Source organism: Dysidea avara, chromosome 8, assembly GCF_963678975.1.
Source record: "Dysidea avara chromosome 8, odDysAvar1.4, whole genome shotgun sequence".
Lineage (NCBI taxonomy): Eukaryota > Metazoa > Porifera > Demospongiae > Dictyoceratida > Dysideidae > Dysidea > Dysidea avara.
In genome coordinates this window covers 18,503,774-18,522,216 of record NC_089279.1, presented here as the reverse complement: position 1 = coordinate 18,522,216, position 18,443 = coordinate 18,503,774, and the positions used below count along the sequence as shown (strand labels likewise).

Sequence of the window (18,443 nt, the reverse complement as noted above, 5' to 3'; positions counted from 1 at the left end):
AAGGCTTCAGTACACCCATACATGCACATACAACAATTGTACAGTCCTTAGCTACTCACCAAACTAACTGTGACCACTTTTCCATAGTTAGCTATTAATTCATCAAAGTGTTTCTGGATAGCTGACATCTACAGAATAACACACATATACACAGTGGTCTGTTCCAGTGAGTTCCTTACATGCCCAGTACCAGTCACTACAGTTGGGATAGGCTTGTACTGTAGCTCTGGGACCTGACGCCAGAACAATGGAATGGATCCCCTAACCTGGGAGGACAAATATACAAATGTTGAACATACTAGTTTACAATTTAAATTCATACATGTAGTAAACATACAAATGTTCTATTTAACTATATGTATTATGTGTTTGCAGTAATTGTAGGTATGTACTGTACCTGAACAAATGATGCCTTCATGGTCCCATGGATGGCAATTTGCTCAGTCTCCACAAAGTTAGCTACATGACCTTCTGTATCAATTCCCCTCATGAAGAACCTAGTGCCTTGAGTGATCAGTAGTGTATGCAATTGAAATAGTAAAAGTACGTAACAAGCCAAACACGATACTTGTATTAACACAAAGTAAACATCACAGAAATCTAGGGCCACAGGATACTATACTATTACTAGTGTACACTTATAAAATTAGCTACACAACATGTACAAAAAATACATACAGTTAGTCCAGTAGTACCTGCTCTATAAATGCTTCTTCTTGATATGAGCACAAATGTAAACGGCTTGTTATTAATGGTACATTTCTTAATGACCACAACTGATTTGATGTTAAGAATGATCATTAGCATACTATATCCTTAACAAACACACACACGCACACACTGACACACACACACATGCACATGCACACACAGACACACACACACGCATGCACACACACACACACGCATGCACACAAACAAACACACATGCTGTATACAGTGAATGGGGGGATCGCTGGGGATCGTTAGCTCTTTCGATTGGTGTAAGGATTAAGATGATGTACTTTCTTTTGTAAAACGTTTCATTTTCTTAACAAATCTAATGAAACGCTATTTCACGCCCAACGATTTTTGCACTAGTCAACTTTAAAAAAACAAACAATGATGCCACATTTTGTTACAGTACATTGCTCCCACAGTTTATTTACAAGTAATCCAGAAAAGCAAGGGTTTTGCATAATTCATTTAACCGGTGCTTAAACTGCTTTCACCCTCCACTGGCTGTAAGCAGTGTACATCTATAGAGTACACCCTTAAATGAAGCAGCTTCTAACAATTTTTACTTTAATACCTTGACACCATTTAAATTTTATTCTCCCATTTTTATCACACTATACACATACGTATACACATAACGATGACGATAAGGATACAGCCTAAAATAACTGGAACAATAAATCTTCTCAACTACAGAAATCACACACAAGTCAACATGTTATATACATATGGTTGGTGTTCATACGTACATACCTCTGGTTGGGCAGACAAGTCTCTTATGATCGGTCCATTCCATGTGAACTGTGTATCAGCCTACAAGATAATGAACACTTTAAAACTATATGTACAGAATATATTATAATTACAATTGTGTAGGTATGTAAGTAAATACACTAGCAGTGGTACAACAGATACAATGACTATGATGTAGTGACAAGCAATCACAGAGATCATGGAGGTTTGGGTTTTTCTGACAAAAAAAAACCTGCTTCACAATATCTTCTTTGGCACCTTGGCAAACCAACCTTCAGTACAACCCTAAATGCTTCCAATAGATTATTACAAAATGTAATATATTCAATGGAATTTTCTAGTGACTAACTGCCTACCTAATACTTCAGACAAATAACTGACTTATTAATAGTGTATTGTGTAGTGCGCATGTATTATATATTGTATGACGTATGCGATCACGTGTCTTAAGGCTTTAATTAGAGTTACTGAAGGTGTGTGGTCGGAGAATCAGGGTTATCTACCTCCTGTATCACACTCACCAATGCCAAGTGTAACTTGATAAACGGCTAAGACTTCGGGCTTGATTTTTTCACCATTTGACATTGTTTCAGTCTGACAGGTGCCTTTTGGCATACTACAGTACGTACAATACATGCATCATGGACTTATCTTAGTCCTCCCTTGTGTCTCATTTTTTTTCTGACAGTCCAAAGTGTCAATTTTTGGTAGCACATGATGGCTTCCCTACATTTGTAAACGAGAATTGTCCGTATTTTTTGTGGTGACTAGATTGATTGCAAAAGTACTTCTACTGTAATGCTGTGTAGTGGGCTGAACACGTAGCATAATGGCCATTTCAAGTCAATCGATAGTTGGAGCATGTGTTCAGACAAAAACATTAACTCTGGTTCCTTCTTTCTTTTGATGTGGTTCACCAGTCATAATCATGTTACAAAAAAGTAATCAAACAAAAAATTAGGAACTTTAGGGATCAAAAGTAGGGAAACAAAAGAGGTCACCCACACCCACAGATATACTAGCGGACATTTAATCCCTACTTCAGTCACGGCTATAGACTGAATTAGGGATTAAATATCCACTAGTATATCTTCAGTGTGTAGGCAACCTCTCTTGTTCCCTTCTACGTATGATCCCTAGTCAAACTTACCTTTCCTTATAAGAAAATGGCATTCTCTCCAGCCTTCTCACAGTTTAAAAGTACATATCAAAATCATTTTAGACTACACAGTACAATGCTAACACCACTGAACCATAATTAATGTCCACTCTATTAGCACTAGATAGATTAAGGTGTTTATGCAATGCCACAGTGTGCAGCCAAATCCAACAGTGACATTACAACATCCTATTAACATTTTTTTCTTCAAACCTTAATTTCCAGTACATAAAACCAAGAGTTAATTCCCTACTATTATTAACCCTTGACAAATTTAAATATACAACCAATATGTCATGAACTCAAGTAGGTATTCATGAAGGTTATAGAAGAGTACACTACATAATATTGTGTAGTCTCTGGCTAACAGATACATGCACTTATAAATTACTTGTGAAATATACTAAACTTGCTGAGCATGTGCATTTATAAAAGCTTTTGATAGGAGAGCAATAAATCAGTCTAACTACGTTTTCCAGATATTACTCATCAGTGTATCGTTTAGTTTTGTTGAAAAAATGGTAATCCTGAGGCCGGCAATCATTATTACAGGTGTAGTACACATGCCTAATGAAGGAATCAAATGTACTGGGACACTTCTGGACATTTTTGTGATCTTCTGCCTCCATTCTACACAGCATGAACTTGCAGCAGCCATTTTGACTATGTACTGCCAGTATACCACCCATGTGTGCTCAACAGGCAATGTACATATTAACTGTGTGTGCCTAATAATCAGACTCTACGGTACATATATGTTCTTTATGTACAACCGTACATGCATATACTAAGATCTGGCATCAATTCTGTTAACATACCCATTGGTTAAATACAACAAGATGACACAGTTGGGTAAATACAATGGTTACAACATGATTACACAGTTATACAGTACATACGCATATAATGTTAGTTTCATCACATCCAAGCAGTCCTTTGGGGCTGAGGGGCAACAACTGCAGAATTGAACTTGCAGCTGCATGCCAGCCTTTTAAAGAACTTCATCATCGGCTCACGAACAAGCTTAAAGTAGAGCCCATACACAAAAGGATGAAGAAGTGGTGGCAAAAAGAAAACATTAGGAAGAACAAGATAATCCATGATCTTATGATAGAGGGAAGCGTCTATCAAAAACTTTGCTGGAATATACAAAACAGGAAAGAATAAGCCAAGGAAAATGCTCCCCATTACAATCACCAACAATGTTATCACCGGCTTCATTTGCTTCCTTATGTTACCTTGTTTCTGCTTTAATGATTGAACCTGGTTACTGTCACCTCCTGACAACCTGGTTTCACTCTGAATTTGCTTGCCTATCTGGTATGCTTTGACGGCTAAGTAAACATTAAGAATCAGTGTCAACACTGATGATAGCATGACGGACAAAAAGTAAGCTAACATGGGTACAATAAACGCAGTCACCCTAACACAATCACCATATTCTGCCACTCTTATGCTATCACCACCAAAGAAAATCAAAGGAATACAACGTAAAACAGCTAAAGCCAATGATACTATGATTATGTTACGAACAGTGTGAGGTGTCATAATCTTTCTGTACTTGAAAGGAAATGTAATAGCTATCACCTTATCAACTGAAATCACCACATACAGTGTGCCAGTCAGACATGCAGGCAGTATTGGTAGCCAGAATACTTTACAGCTGACAAAATCTTCCAACCCAAACAAAGATGCAATAGTCATACTGCCTGAAGCCAAGAAACCAAACAACGCTGACAATATACAGTATCAGTGATCATCAAAGTAGCAACAAAGACATTATGAGGTTTATGCAAACTTTTCGGGTCTTGATTGTGGCAAACACCCAGCCAGCCATTAGCACAGCAATCAAAGTGGCAATCAACTTGAATCCAAAGGACAGGAAGATGAAATATCCTGGAAGAGAAACATCATCTTGATAATCTGGTGTAGCTGTCTCTTGGCTGATTCCTGAACCAGAATATGATATCCCATTGATTTCAACCCCTGCCATTCTGCTCTAAATGAAAGCTTAAAGTACAGCACACTCTTTGACTGCACAGTGAACTACTGAGTACTGACTTTTGACATGAATGGGTTGAAAACTAGCACCATTTCTTATGAGTAATGGATGGTGTCAACTGACACTGTTTGATTATATGTAAATACAAGAATATGGTAGAGTATACGTATATACACATTTACTGCACTATTGCATTTCTAATTACATGTAATAGTAGGTCAGTGTATTTGGTAACAAGCAGTGGGTATACTGACCCACTCTTTAGTGGAGCGGCTAAGAGACAAAATCGTTCACCTTTTGAGCACCAAACTTGGTACCACATGTGCTTGAGTTGCACCATTAAATTTACCATCGTGTTATGCACAATGAACCCAACAAATACATAAAACCAATACAAAATGTATGTGGAAGCCATAAAATGGTAAACATACAAAACTTGCAGTTTAGTAGCCAAGCATAGGATGGTAAGATCCAAAAGCTGATCAAGGGAGGTGTCTATCCAAGTTGTAGTCTTAAGAAGCACCAAGGGTTGAACCATAGATGCACAAACTTCTATGCCTTCACTATTATGCTGAAATATTGGCACCTTCAGAAGAGTAACTAAAACAGTTTATTTTACGACATTTTGAAGAATTTTCTGATTACACCTGTACTATTGAAATAAAATTTCTGTACTGACCACACCCTAATTATTTCATTTGAGCTACATTACCTTTAATCTGGTATATATACGTGGCAGTGGTATGGCTTAATAGTTATTGTACATACAGTAACTGCCCATACACTTTTTGACCTTTACATTGAGCAAACCTCAACCTCAGTAACTAAGTGGTAGGAAGCAGTACTAATGTAACACAATATATAGATATAAACAATTGAATTGTACAGAGCTATACTGGCCAAGAAATTTCTGCTACTGATCCTGTTGTAGACTACAGGTGTACTGCCAGTTTCAAGCAAACCCACTGCACTGAAAAATACGTGCATGAATAGCTAGCATTGTTCTTCACTAGAGATACTTAACAATCTTGCCAAGACACATGCATGGAGAAATAGCCCAAACGTAGCCGTGACATTCTCCGGAGCATGGCTTTTAGTGCACCCACATGTGTACCCATGTGTTATCCATGTGTTTATCCATGCATGCTGTTTACTTTACCCACATAGAACAACGTGTGGCATGGAATATACTGTATGAAAGCCAAATGACAATATTGAATGCAACTGTATAGCTTTTGACTATTTTTATAGCCTACTAGCACTAGTACCTGCCCTATTTACATTACTGACTATATAGGCAATAATAGTTCTCCACATATAGGACTAGTTACCCTAGGTAACATAGTCACTACAGCAACTCCTGTACCATGAATAAACATTAAAAACTTTAAACAAAAGTATTTGCATAGCACTGAAACAATGATAGCCTATATAATGTACTAAAACTATACCTACATGTACGTACGCTACCTATACCACCTACTGTACCTATTTTTTAATTGATCAACTTCCTGCAGCAAAACAATCTCAGTTTATTCATTGTAAGTAGACAAAATGTCGCTGTTTTGAAACAGGTACAAATATAGGGAGATACACTGTCATACACAGTAAGAGAATAAGTCATACAAGGAGTAGGAATTTAAATTAGGGATCAAAGAAAAAAGTAGTGGAACAGTCACCATTAGCGGTGGGCATGGTCACTTGTGGTGCGACCTAATTAACTTGTCAGACAACTAATGGCTTCATGTACAACCACCTTCAATTACTTCCTAGTGTCTCAGTGTAACTGTCCACAGCAAAACTGGTCTTCAGCATGACAAGCAGTTGGATTCTTACCATCTCCTGCTATAATTACAATTGCTAATATGAGCCAGGTTGCACATGCGCAAATTCAAACTTCACTTGTCATTCAAATAATGCAGTACATTCGTTTTTGCACTGCCTATACTCATGACTGTATTAGGGGTTAAATGTTCATCTAGCATATCTTCAGGTATTGGCAAAAGAGCTGAGCGATAGTGATGATTAATCGATTATTGTGATAGCTAGTAACAATCATGATCTTTATAGTATACTATCGATATCTGTGCTTGGCAAAGATGATAATGTTGAAGTTTAGAAAACTGTAAAAGACCAGTAGCTTGAGCAACAAAGATAACAGCTGTAATAGTGGAGTGTTAGAAAAGCAGATATGAGCATTCAAGTGTTTGTATACATGAGGTTAAGTGTCTTTAATAACTGCTAGTAATTATCGTGATACTACATATTGTGATATAAAAGTTATTATCAAATCATGATTATGACAGTTGTACTATCACTCAGCTCTAATTGGCAACTTCCCTTGTTTCACTACTTTTATTTCTTTGATCCCTAATCTTCCTAACAAGGTTATAGTTGTGAATACAGGTCACAGGACATTACTAACCACTGTGAGTACAGCTCTGCAATTTGTCCATACATTCACACACAGATACAATTAGTCTGAATACAACGTCATTATACAAACACAATCATCTACATATAGTAGCTTACTCTCTCGTGTAGTGGTAGGTGGGCAAAGTTAGTCCGTCGTTCACCAAATTGCTCAACTTTTTGTAGTGACAAAGTTATATCATAAGAATGAGAGTAGTAGAAACTACGAGTGGCTATCACTGCCTGTATCATTGACTCATACTCACTATTGTCCCTAACCTGTATAACACCAGTGTGTAAAGGAAACTGAACTATCTTTACAAATACACTGTATGCTAAAGTAAAACCAAATTTAGTCACATATAGACACATACATAAAATATAATACGTATCTACATAGCGGCAATCACCATTTCAATCATGGTTTTGTGAAAGATTACTGAAAAACTGGAGTTACCAAGAAGTCAATAAAATCACTTTGCCATAAATTGTATATTGCATCAGTAATGAATTTCAAATCCACATAACCTTACATATACGTACCGTACACACACACACACACACACACACACACACACACACACACCTGGGCTGGTGTCAAGTGTGTCATTCTTCTAGCAAATGGTATAAGGTCGGCAGCTCCCACCTCCCATATCTTGTGGTTATCAATCATACCCACCTCCTTCTTCTCCCGTGCCACCAGCAAATATGGTCCTGACAGAAAAAAACATAAATCAAACAGAAAATAAAGAATAAGAAAAACTTTGCTTTAGCAGTTTAAACACACAAGTTACTAACACACAAAGACAAGACCATACCAGATAACAGCTGAACAATACCCAGTAGAGCACATATCTTTCTGGTCTCAGCACCATACACTCCAGGAATTGCATCTAAAATATTGTATGTCATTTAAATATACCAAGTGGCAATGTCTCACCTATTAAGTTAAACTCATAGTTGACTCGGTCAATCTCTAATATTTCTGGTTTGGTTACTTGTGCTGGCTTGACTGGTGCAAGGTAGAACTTTTCATTAGTAATATATCTGTATTGAGATAATGGATATTATTTTACTCTAAGACAGATACTACAGTGAGCACATAACAAGTGTGCTGTACACGTGTGTAAATGTACTCAACATAAGTCGAGAAGATATAGCATAACAAACACATTTTATAACAATACGTGCCTCTTAATACAGTCACTTACAGGGTGAAGTCTTCGTGCGTTTGAGAGGTCATTGTGCCCTCCAATACTGCACGGCTTTAATTAGAGCAACAAATCACGCTGAGGTGTGCGCTAATTCGAAAAAAACATGGCAAAATTGTTGCTGTTCCATCCATCACGTCCCTGCTGGTGTGTAGGTAAGAATGTACTATTTGTGTAATTGTATGACATGTCTGGTGTTTACAATAGCTGTGAGGAATATTTCTAGCTGTAGTATTCTCCATATGCACACCACATCACGTGCTAGTGCTGGAGAGAAATGGAGAATTAGGTATTTTTGGATGTGTATGTGTGAAGCTAAATGTTTTGCACATGCTGAGCATTGTTAGCGTCCACAATCCAAAAACTCAACTTTTACAAATCGTTTTCCCTACCATTGTGGGACATTCATTGTATCCCATTGTTAGATCCACCATGAAACTGGAGGCACGATTGTTGCCTTCACAGAAATATCGTTTTTAGTATATCACAAGACACAAAGTTTATTTTTATAATTATATCACGCTTTCTAGCCACTTCTAGTGCTTCTGCAACCACAACAGTGGTCAATTATTGTGGTAAAAGATGTACCTGGACTTTTGGTACCAGCGGTTGTCAATTTTTGTTTCATCCACAGCTTCCACGCATCATAAGGCCACACCTATCTGAAAAGTTGTTGCTTGGACCCGACCGACCCGATTTTGCACAGACTTTAATTAAGAAAAGAAAAAATTAGATCAAAAAAATTATTTTTGTAATTGCTGCAAAAGATCGAGATACTCTAATAGAACAGTCAGTTGGTACAATTTTGATCTCAGATATAATGCTAGCTATCTGTAAATGTAGATCACTTAACACCAGTGTAACACCAGTGTATTCCTCACTCCTGGCTATACCAATGCATCAGTGCTCATTGAACTACTAGCTAGCTATAGTTTGGGATTTGATAGGTCTGTATAAAGCAATTAATGTTTCTTTAATGTGGCTTACTTGAATTAGTATATGCCTTGTAGAGGGATAGTTGTCTAATAAATAATAAATTGTGATCAGATATCATAAACATGTGTATAACTATAGTTAGCTAGCTGTGTTTTTTTTTCCCCCTATATACCAACCGAACCATTTTGTTGTAAAATAAATCTGAGCAACAACTTTTCAAATAGGTATGGCCTAATTAAGCTCTGCACCACAAAATTGTCCAAATTTGACTTTACCTCTCATGTTCCACAGCAGCTTCAAATCTTTACTAGGATGCCCTACATCACATGATGTTGCAAACAAACCAAAAAAATAATCTGGATTGGAGCTGGGTGGAGCTCCTGGTGAATTGCATCATATGAAATCACAGAAACAGCAATTGCTACTTCTACCAAATATTTTGGACCATCATTTATCATCATTCTAAACAAAATTACGCGACCAGTGTGGCATCAGAAATACTGGAAAACACTTTGGCATCATTGAAAGAATGACACACGAAAATGTTGACACTTCACCCAGATGATGAGAAGTCTCAGATCCTTTCCAGCCTAACAGCATAGATAACCAACCTCATCATATCACTGTGAGGAAAGGGTTGGCTTTTCTTATCTTGGCTGGTGAGGCAGCTTGAATTTGAAAGTTCTTGTTTCATTTTCTGATTTTTAAAAGAAAACAACTGCGTGCCAGGAACCCAGAAAATCATTTGTTTATTACTGTGTGTACTTTTAACTACAATAACTGTAGATAATTTCTACCCAAGTAGCAAGTTTTATCTAGTCCTTTGTGTGGAGCACTAAATCTTAAAAATAAAGTTTGCATCTTGCAAGATACTAAAATCAATAGGTCTCTGAAGACAACAAGTGTGCCTCCGATTTCATGGTAGATTTAGTGATGGGATATTACAATAAACATCTCACAATGGTATTGATTTGTAAAATTTCATTTTTTGGGTTGCGGACCTACATAGCATTGTGTTTGTTATCACATATTTTGTGCATACGTATGTAAGACACAAGTAGTGTCTAGGGCTATCTGTATTATAGCATAAGACTAAACATCAGGTGGTAGCACTGTTTATTCTGTTATCATGTTACACTATTTAGTTTCAACTGCATACAATCAATTTGGCCATATTGACATAAAGAACGTTACGTTCTTTCATGGAGCGCTGATAGCAGTCATCAAACAAAACTTCTACAGGACCATGTAGCTAGACACATTTGAAACGACAGTATCATATTGGTATAACCAGATGATGAAAGTTCCACTACAGTTCAGTCTTGGATATTTCTACTTCTGTTGTGCAGTCATGTACTTATAGATTGGCCCACTGGTTCTAAAAACAACTATACATCTTGTAGTAGAATTATTGCTAGCAGAAGTGAATGCACTCAGTATCACAGAACATATTGTACAACATGTATTATATAATTGCATGTTTCATTGTGTTACTGTAGTCATGGTCTCAGTCGTAGCGGTACGGAGTATGGTCCACTAACTGATCTCCCAGACTGGTCTTATGCTGGTAAGTTACTCCAAATAGTTTGTACCATATCACTATTACTGTACATGTAGACGGGAGACCTGCACCAGTTTCTGGGAGTAAAAAGAAAAGACTTGATCAACAGAAGATTATATCTGTAAGATTTAAACACAAAAGTGACACACATATATGGCTCTTGAATGTCTTACATAAATGTACTGTAATGCTGAATAGAACCGAAAGTAGTCATTTACATAGATATTTATTAATGCGTACAAGTAGTACAGTGTACCTACAATAATACACAAGTGAAACATATTTGTACATTTGATAGTAAGTAATTTATTAACTGCCATTATTTTGTCGTGCTGCTCTTCTATGTAGTAGAGTAGAACATGAAATAACAAGCATTTTAAAACGCTTAATTTAATTCATTCAGACATTTGTCATCCCACCCACTCTTCAAACTTTTGCGCGAGTCGTGGTTTTTAGCTAAGAGAGAATGTTTGCCTGTTCTACTGATACGTATAAACCTTGGAAATCTATTGTCGGCTTTTATGCACCCTCGTACATGTTCACAGACTAAGGATTACAGTGAACCTCTATTTTGGACTTTTTGGGATGCAGAATTTTAGGCCACTTTTTGCTGTAATATAAGGTTTTCCTCTTTCAGAGGTACAAAATGTATTAACCAGACCTGTTGGGACCAAAATTATGTCCTTATTATGGGTTTTTTTTCTATCATGTCCTTAATTTGGGGAGTTTGTTAAGAGAGGTTCCACTGCATATTTGTTAACAAGATTAAGAAATAAAGGTGTTAGAATTACGCTTTCGTTCATGCCCTACTGTATTCAATTAATTTCAATGCTTACAAAGTGAAATGACATGTACTTATAGAAATTGTAGTAGTTATTATAATTGTGTTTTCCATTGTAGGATCGTATCAAAGTGTTGATGAAGCAAGTGGATGGTGTAGTACTGAAGCAAGTCCGTAAGGAGTATGGATTAGACCCTGACGATTCATCTGAACTTAACCCCAAGCCTGCACATAACACTAAACAAATTTTAGACACCACTGTTAATAAGAAATGAATGAAAGCGCCGTGTTTTACATTGAATACTAAAGCGCGTTAAAAAGTATTGAAATAAGCGCACTGCGCCAATACCGGGTGCTCTTCAGTGTTGGATCACGTGAACTAAACACTAGACGTTCATTGTTGCCGGGTTGTTGCTGTTTTAATACACATATCATATAAGGTAAGAGAACGACAAATTTGTGTGTTGTACAGTGATCATGACGTATATGTTTTTAGGTTGTGCTGAAGTAAATGAAATGGCTTCGTGGGGTGGACCTCCGCGGAAAGGAGGCGGTCGTAGAGGAAGAAGTTATGACGAATTCATGATCAGCGACCCTCCGAGCACAACAGCTAGAGGTAGGAATTCTAGAGGACGGGGCAGGGGAAGAGAAAGGGGAGGAAGTGAGTTCTATAGAGATGAAAGAGGGCGTGGTGGTAGTGGTCACGTGCGTAGGGGACACGCTGATCATGGAACCCGCGACGCACGAGCTTACCGTAGTAATGATGATCACATAACACCTCAGTCTAGTTCTGGTCCTAGAAGGATTTGGAATGTTGATTTTTTGAAGCATTTGGCTAGAGTAACAGGCGATCAAGCTGTAAATGTTATATTTGATGAGCAGAAGCCATTTTTTGATTTACTATCGGACCAACGGACATTCGAGAAGGTTTTCAAGACTAGATTAGTTATTCAAATCATTTATAACATTACAAATTCTTCAAATCCCCAGTCCGAACAGCTGAACATTTTGCTAAGCCAGATATGTTCAAGCAAGTATGCTGGATTTCATTTCAACCTTGCCATAGCCATACGAAACATGCCTTCGGAAAAGTCCCAAAAGGAGAGAGACGAAAATTTCAAAGCACTGAATTGGCTTGTTCACATATTCACTCAGTTGTTGACTATTTGTCCCCAGCAAAGTGCTGGTGGCTTATTACCAATAGCTGATTTACTAGCTACTGCTAAATTATTACAAGAGCAAAGTCCCAGGTATAGGGAGCTTGTGGATAGCGTTACTCAACTCGTAGAGTTTCACAAGACTTGTGTTAGTGAAAAAAAGTCTGAATCAACTTCTACAGATGGTGATGCTGTGCTTGAAGATTATCGTGAATTACCAATTCTACCTGACTTGTCCGAAATTTCAAAAAATGCAAAGCCAAAGCTTCAGGAGAATCTCATCGAAGGTTCCTACTCTAGTTGGAGCCATTACCTTGATGTGCAGTTTCGTTTACTTAGAGAAGATTTTATTTCACCTCTTCGACAAGGTATCTGCGATTACAGCCATGGCAATCGAATTCGTAGTATACAAAATATTAGAGTTTACCAACATGTACATGTGAATGAACCTATTTGTTTATACAGTGGGGTGGGGTTCCGTCTAAAATTTGACATAACACGTTTGCAACATATAAGCTGGGAACATTCTCGGAGGTTGATTTTTGGCTCCCTTTTGTGTTTATCTTCTGACGAGTTTCTCACAGTATACTTTGCGAGTGTTGTCAAGAGAGATCCTAAGCTATTAAAGGAAGGGTACATTACTATAAAGTTTGAAGGAGACACTAACGGTTTTGAAATTGACCCACAAACAGAGTTTACTATGGTGGAATCTACTGCTTATTTTGAAGCTTACCGACACATTTTGTGCCGCTTGCAAACAGTAGAAGAAAGTCCACCACCATTTAAAGCTTATATTGTGGAGTGCAAGCCACCAAAGCCTTTACCACCCCCATCATACTTGAAAGGAAAACTTAATGTATGCTTTGATCTCAGTGCGATGGGTGTTCGTGACCCAGTTCAATTGCTTGATCCTCGTAATTGGCCTCATCACGACAAAGTTACCTTAGACAAATCACAACTTCAAGCAGTGCACATGGCCTTAACTCAGGAATTGTCTTTGATTCAAGGGCCACCTGGAACTGGGAAGACTTATATTGGGCTTAAGATAGTGCAGGCTTTACTGCAAAACAAATCCATTTGGGATTCGAGAGCAGTGTCCCCAATATTAGTGGTGTGCTACACTAATCATGCACTTGATCAGTTCTTGGAAGGAATACTGAAATTTGGCAGAAAAGAGCTGAAGATAGTTCGCATAGGAGGAAGATCCAAAAGTAAAGAAATGGAACCATACATGTTACGCCACATTGTTGACCAATGTCATGCTGCTAAGAGTTTTCCAGGCCGTGAGTATCGAATGTGGAGGGACGCAAGGATTACAATGAAGGAGGAACAACGTAACATTTGTAAGGTAATGCAAGATTTTTCAAACATGAACATGGAAACTAAACCAAAATTATTAACCTTCCGTACTTTAGAACGTGTCATGGATCCAGACCACGCTAACCAATTACGGATGGTGTTAAATGGCTATGTAGTATCGGAAGAAGGGAAAGAAATTGAGTTTTGGTTAGGTATTTGGTTTTTTATGTCCAAGGATGAGGAAATGGAAGATGCATTTGATGAAATGACTCTTGAAACACCAGAATTAATGGTCACTGAACAGGTGGTACCACCTGAAGCAGATGCTACTGGTACTGACGCTGATCCCGATGATGATGGGTTAGCAGCAGTCGATGCTGAAGCAGTTCTGCTAGAGAATGACAGGATAATTGATGAAGAACGAATTGAACTGGAGCCAATTAGGCCTAATATACTGCCAGCATCAAAACCATCTAAGGCAGTAAAGGCTGGAATCCACCATGATGAGTTTGGATGGCAAATAGCACAGTTGTCTGATAAACAACGTTGGCAGAAAATCTCACAAGGGATGAAAACCAAACCAATGAAAGAAGAGAAGGCTCAAAAAATTGAAAACATATCTCAACTGAAAGAAAAACAAAGATGGTCTCTTTATCAATACTGGGTTAGCCAGCACCTACATGTGTGCAAACAAGAAGTAGCCAACCACGTTGATGAGTATACACATGCTTGTGGGCAGTTTCAAGAAGCACAGTCAGAATTAGACAGTTCCGTATTGTGTAGTGCTCATGTAGTTGGTATGACCACAACTGGTGCAGCCAAGTATCACCAAGTGTTACATAAAATGAAGCCGAAAATAATTGTTATTGAAGAAGCAGCAGAAGTCTTAGAATCTCACATAGTGACTACACTAGCTGCCAGTACACAACAAGTAATAATGATTGGAGATCATCAGCAACTTCGTCCTAAACCAAATGACTATGTTTTAGCTACTAAATATAATCTTGAGGTGTCATTGTTTGAACGTTTGGTAACAAATAAATTGCCACTTGCTACACTAGAAGTACAGCACCGGATGAGACCAGAAATAGCTGAATTGATATGTCCCCACATTTACGAAACATTGAAAAATGACCCAAAGGTTGAAGAATATGAGAAGGTGAATGGTGTCAAGCATGATGTATTCTTTATTGACCATGCTGTTCCTGAAGATGAATCCTTAGAGTCTGACATTCTTAGTCATTCTAATAAGCATGAAGCAGAGTTTGTTGTTCAACTCTGCCACTACTTCATCAAGTTGGGTTATCGTCGCAGTCAAATCACCATCTTGACCATGTACAGTGGCCAGTTACTTAAGATGAAGAAAATGATGCCAAAGGAAATATTTGAAGGAGTTAGGGTATCTGCTGTGGATGACTTTCAAGGAGAAGAGAACGACATTATTATTCTTTCATTAGTTCGAAGCAACGATGACGGAAGGATTGGCTTTCTTAAGGAACCTAACAGAGTATGTGTTGCACTGTCCAGAGCTAAAAAAGGCTTGTTTGTGATTGGTAACTTTTCTATGCTAAAATGCCAAGAGGAAAAATTTAAATGGCCAGGGATAATTGATGATATGGAGAAGAAAGGATTGGTTGACAAGGCCTTACCATTATACTGTGCTGAACACAAGAAGGAAACTTTGGTCTCTGCCGGAAGTGATTTTAGCCAAGTGCCAGAAGGAGGATGCTTAAAGGTATGTGGTACTAGGTTATCATGTGGGCATGCCTGTCCACGTCTGTGTCACCCAGGTGTGAAAGATCATTTAACATACAAGTGTCGTAAGATGTGTGGTAAAATGCTTACTTGTGGGCACAGATGTAAAGGTTTTTGTTACCAATGTTGTGATGGATGTCGTCCATGCACTGAGAAAATTATTAAAAAACTTCGATGTGGACATAATGGAAATGTTGAGTGTTATATGTCAGTTGATGGCATTTCTTGCTCTCAACCTTGTGTGGAAACACTTCCTTGTGGTCATGCATGTACTGAGAAATGTGGAGCTCCTTGTACACCTGTGTGTAAGGTAGCAGTGATTACAGATCTACCATGTGGACATAAAGGAAAAGTGTATTGTTATAAGACACTCTCTGCTATTACTTGCCGTAAACAGTGCAAGGAAATGCTTTCTTGTGGACATCAGTGTGCTGGTACCTGTTCTGAATGTCACTTGGGAAGACTTCATGCATCATGCAAGTTTCGTTGTGGTCGTACATTACCCTGTGGGCACAACTGTGACTTTCCATGTACCAATGAATGTCCACCATGTTCCAAACCTTGTGGAAACTACTGTAGTCACAGTAGATGTATTAAGACCTGTGGTGAACCATGTGTTCCTTGTATGGAAGATTGTCAATGGAAGTGTAAACATTTGGAGTGCTCCAAAAAGTGTGGTGAAATGTGTGATCGTCCTCGATGTGACAGGCCTTGTAGGAAAAAAAAAAAAAGTTGTGGTCATCCATGTATTGGTTTGTGTGGAGAAAAGTGTCCTTCATTTTGCCGGGTTTGTAATGCAGCTGAAGTCTCTGAAATATTCTTTGGAACAGAAGATGAAGAAGATGCTCGCTTTATTCAACTAGAGGATTGTGACCACATTTTAGAAGTGTCTGGTCTTGACCAATGGATGGATCAACAAGATGATGCTACTGATAGTAAGGCAGTTGAGATCCAGTTTAAAAGTTGTCCCAAATGTAAGACCAGCGTTCGTAGGAGCCTGAGATATGGTAATATCATCAAACAAACTCTCCATGATATGGAGGAGGTGAAGAAAAAGATATTGGGTATGGGTAATGACAGACGTCAGTTATGGAAAGAAAGTGAAGTAGAACTACAGACCATAGTTTCAGATCTAAAATCCAAAGGCTTTTATAGGATTGTTGCTGAGTCTGTTGATAAGATTTCAGAGAAACTGAAACCTGATAATCCCCATGGGTCAAAAAAGCGACTACAGTGTCAGTTGTCACTTCATCAACTCAATGCTGTACAGTATCAACTGGCCAACCTGCCAAAATTTGTCAAACTCCTTGAGTCAATGCAGACCTTAGGGTTCACTTCCAAGTTTCAATTTGGCCACATTGTGGTAGATTTAACAGAGGTTAAATGCCAAGTTGCTGACCTTTGTAACTTCATGGTACAAGATTACACATTTGAACAGATTCAAATGGACATTGAATGTGAATTTCGACGTCTGTCTACTCTCATTCAAGTATGTGATCTCCGTAAGGCACTGGCAGCCAAGACATGTCGCTCCACTGATATTACAATCATTGACAATATTGCATTTAAACTCTACTATGCTGGTTGGAGAAGTAAGAAAATCGCAAGCTATGATGCGTCTAATTACAACATTCAGCTAACAGATATCGGGAAGAGGTATGGAGTTGGTTGCATTACAGAGCAGGAAAGAGTAGAAATTGTTAAAGCAATTGGTCTTAGCAAAGGCCACTGGTTTAAGTGTCCCAATGGTCATTTCTACTGTATAGGAGAATGTGGAGGAGCTATGCAGATGGCAAAGTGTCCTGAGTGTAATGTTGATATTGGAGGAATGCGACATACATTAACAGCTGGGAATGTACATGCTCCTGAAATGGATAACTCTAGTCATGCAGCGTGGTCTGATGCTGCTAACATGGGAAACTATGATTTTGATGAACTCGGAAGAAGGTTTATGTGAACTTAAAATTTTATTTAAACTGTAGTATTAATCGAACGTAGTACGGGTAGACTTTATCACATTAATTTTTATATCTTCACACTGATTCATATAAACATCACGTAAATAATTGTGTGGTAAACATATCATACACCGTAACTTTACTTAAGACTGTAATGGTAAGGAGGGTTTGCTTAATAATAACCAGAGTTGTGGTTGACCTAGCATGTGATGCAACTAACTATAGTATACATGTGAAAGTAATAGGGAGCTATGTACACAGTATAATGGTATGTATATAACTATACCATATGGTGGAAAGGTTTGATGAATAGCTGACACCAGCACATTGATAAGTCTTTTTTTTATGATGAACACTAGCTATATACATATAGCTCATTTAGAAACCCTCATTAATTTAAAAGATTGATTATTATAATTCTGGCCTATTTTTAAAGTTGAAATTGTATAGTGGTATGTGAGGGGTGTGTTGGGGCTCCAGAAGCCACAATGTGAGTGGATTTATAGGAAAGATATATCCTTTGGGTATACACATATACTGGCCATGCAGCACTTAGGAAACAGCTACATGGAGTACAATCATTATTATGTAAAAATACAATTGTAGATGGGCCTGCATCAATATACTATATAATACGCTAGCATATTTTGGGTGGATATTTCAAACTGTGCACGTGGAGCTTAATTCCTTTAAAATAGATGGGTAGCTACTCCCTAAAATAAAGAGTCACTTTTCAGTGAAA

At 37.9% G+C, this 18,443-nt stretch overlaps 3 protein-coding genes and 1 long non-coding RNA gene across 4 annotated transcripts in view; 2 read left to right on the top strand and 2 right to left on the bottom strand.

The window, feature by feature from the left end:
• The window catches only part of LOC136264188 (phosphatidylinositol-3-phosphatase SAC1-like), a 31,362-nt gene extending 23,005 nt beyond the window's left edge, over positions 1-8,357 (bottom strand). The window contains exons 1-11 of the mRNA XM_066058898.1: positions 8,255-8,357; positions 7,984-8,090; positions 7,862-7,936; positions 7,630-7,757; positions 7,164-7,322; positions 1,471-1,530; positions 1,374-1,407; positions 696-776; positions 398-504; positions 180-266; positions 60-128 (exon numbers count right to left, since the gene is read on the bottom strand). Of these exons, the coding sequence (XP_065914970.1) occupies positions 60-128; positions 180-266; positions 398-504; positions 696-776; positions 1,374-1,407; positions 1,471-1,530; positions 7,164-7,322; positions 7,630-7,757; positions 7,862-7,936; positions 7,984-8,090; positions 8,255-8,286 (939 nt within the window). The 5' untranslated portion in view covers positions 8,287-8,357. The remainder of the gene's footprint in view (positions 1-59; positions 129-179; positions 267-397; positions 505-695; positions 777-1,373; positions 1,408-1,470; positions 1,531-7,163; positions 7,323-7,629; positions 7,758-7,861; positions 7,937-7,983; positions 8,091-8,254) is intronic.
• On the bottom strand, positions 6,787-7,112 carry LOC136264195 (uncharacterized). Its single transcript, XR_010704998.1, has 2 exons — positions 7,057-7,112; positions 6,787-7,010 (listed from the first exon to the last, which is right to left on the bottom strand). It is a non-coding gene; the product is annotated as an uncharacterized lncRNA (long non-coding RNA).
• On the top strand, positions 8,291-11,826 carry LOC136264191 (large ribosomal subunit protein mL52-like). The gene is made up of 5 exons (XM_066058901.1): positions 8,291-8,409; positions 8,462-8,543; positions 10,690-10,757; positions 10,808-10,872; positions 11,652-11,826. Exons 1-5 carry the CDS (start codon positions 8,361-8,363, stop codon positions 11,805-11,807), a joined length of 420 nt encoding a protein of 139 aa, XP_065914973.1. The 5' UTR covers positions 8,291-8,360; the 3' UTR covers positions 11,808-11,826.
• A 41-nt stretch (positions 11,827-11,867) lies between these two features.
• LOC136263221 (NFX1-type zinc finger-containing protein 1-like) lies at positions 11,868-17,848 on the top strand. The gene is made up of 2 exons (XM_066057721.1): positions 11,868-11,972; positions 12,029-17,848. The coding sequence occupies exon 2, from the start codon at positions 12,049-12,051 to the stop codon at positions 17,698-17,700; it is 5,652 nt and encodes a 1,883-aa protein (XP_065913793.1). The 5' UTR covers positions 11,868-11,972; positions 12,029-12,048; the 3' UTR covers positions 17,701-17,848.
• The last annotated feature ends 595 nt before the right edge of the window (positions 17,849-18,443 follow it).

Excerpts from the sequence above, each read along its gene's own strand:
- LOC136264191 (XM_066058901.1), top strand. The coding sequence starts at position 8,361 with ATGGCAAAATTGTTGCTGTTCCATCCATCACGTCCCTGCTGGTGTGTA. Across the intron at positions 10,758-10,807 it reads CCCAGACTGGTCTTATGCTG|ACGGGAGACCTGCACCAGTT; the intron begins GTAAGTTACTCC and ends CTGTACATGTAG. Across the intron at positions 10,873-11,651 it reads ATCAACAGAAGATTATATCT|GATCGTATCAAAGTGTTGAT; the intron begins GTAAGATTTAAA and ends TTTCCATTGTAG.
- LOC136263221 (XM_066057721.1), top strand. The coding sequence starts at position 12,049 with ATGGCTTCGTGGGGTGGACCTCCGCGGAAAGGAGGCGGTCGTAGAGGA.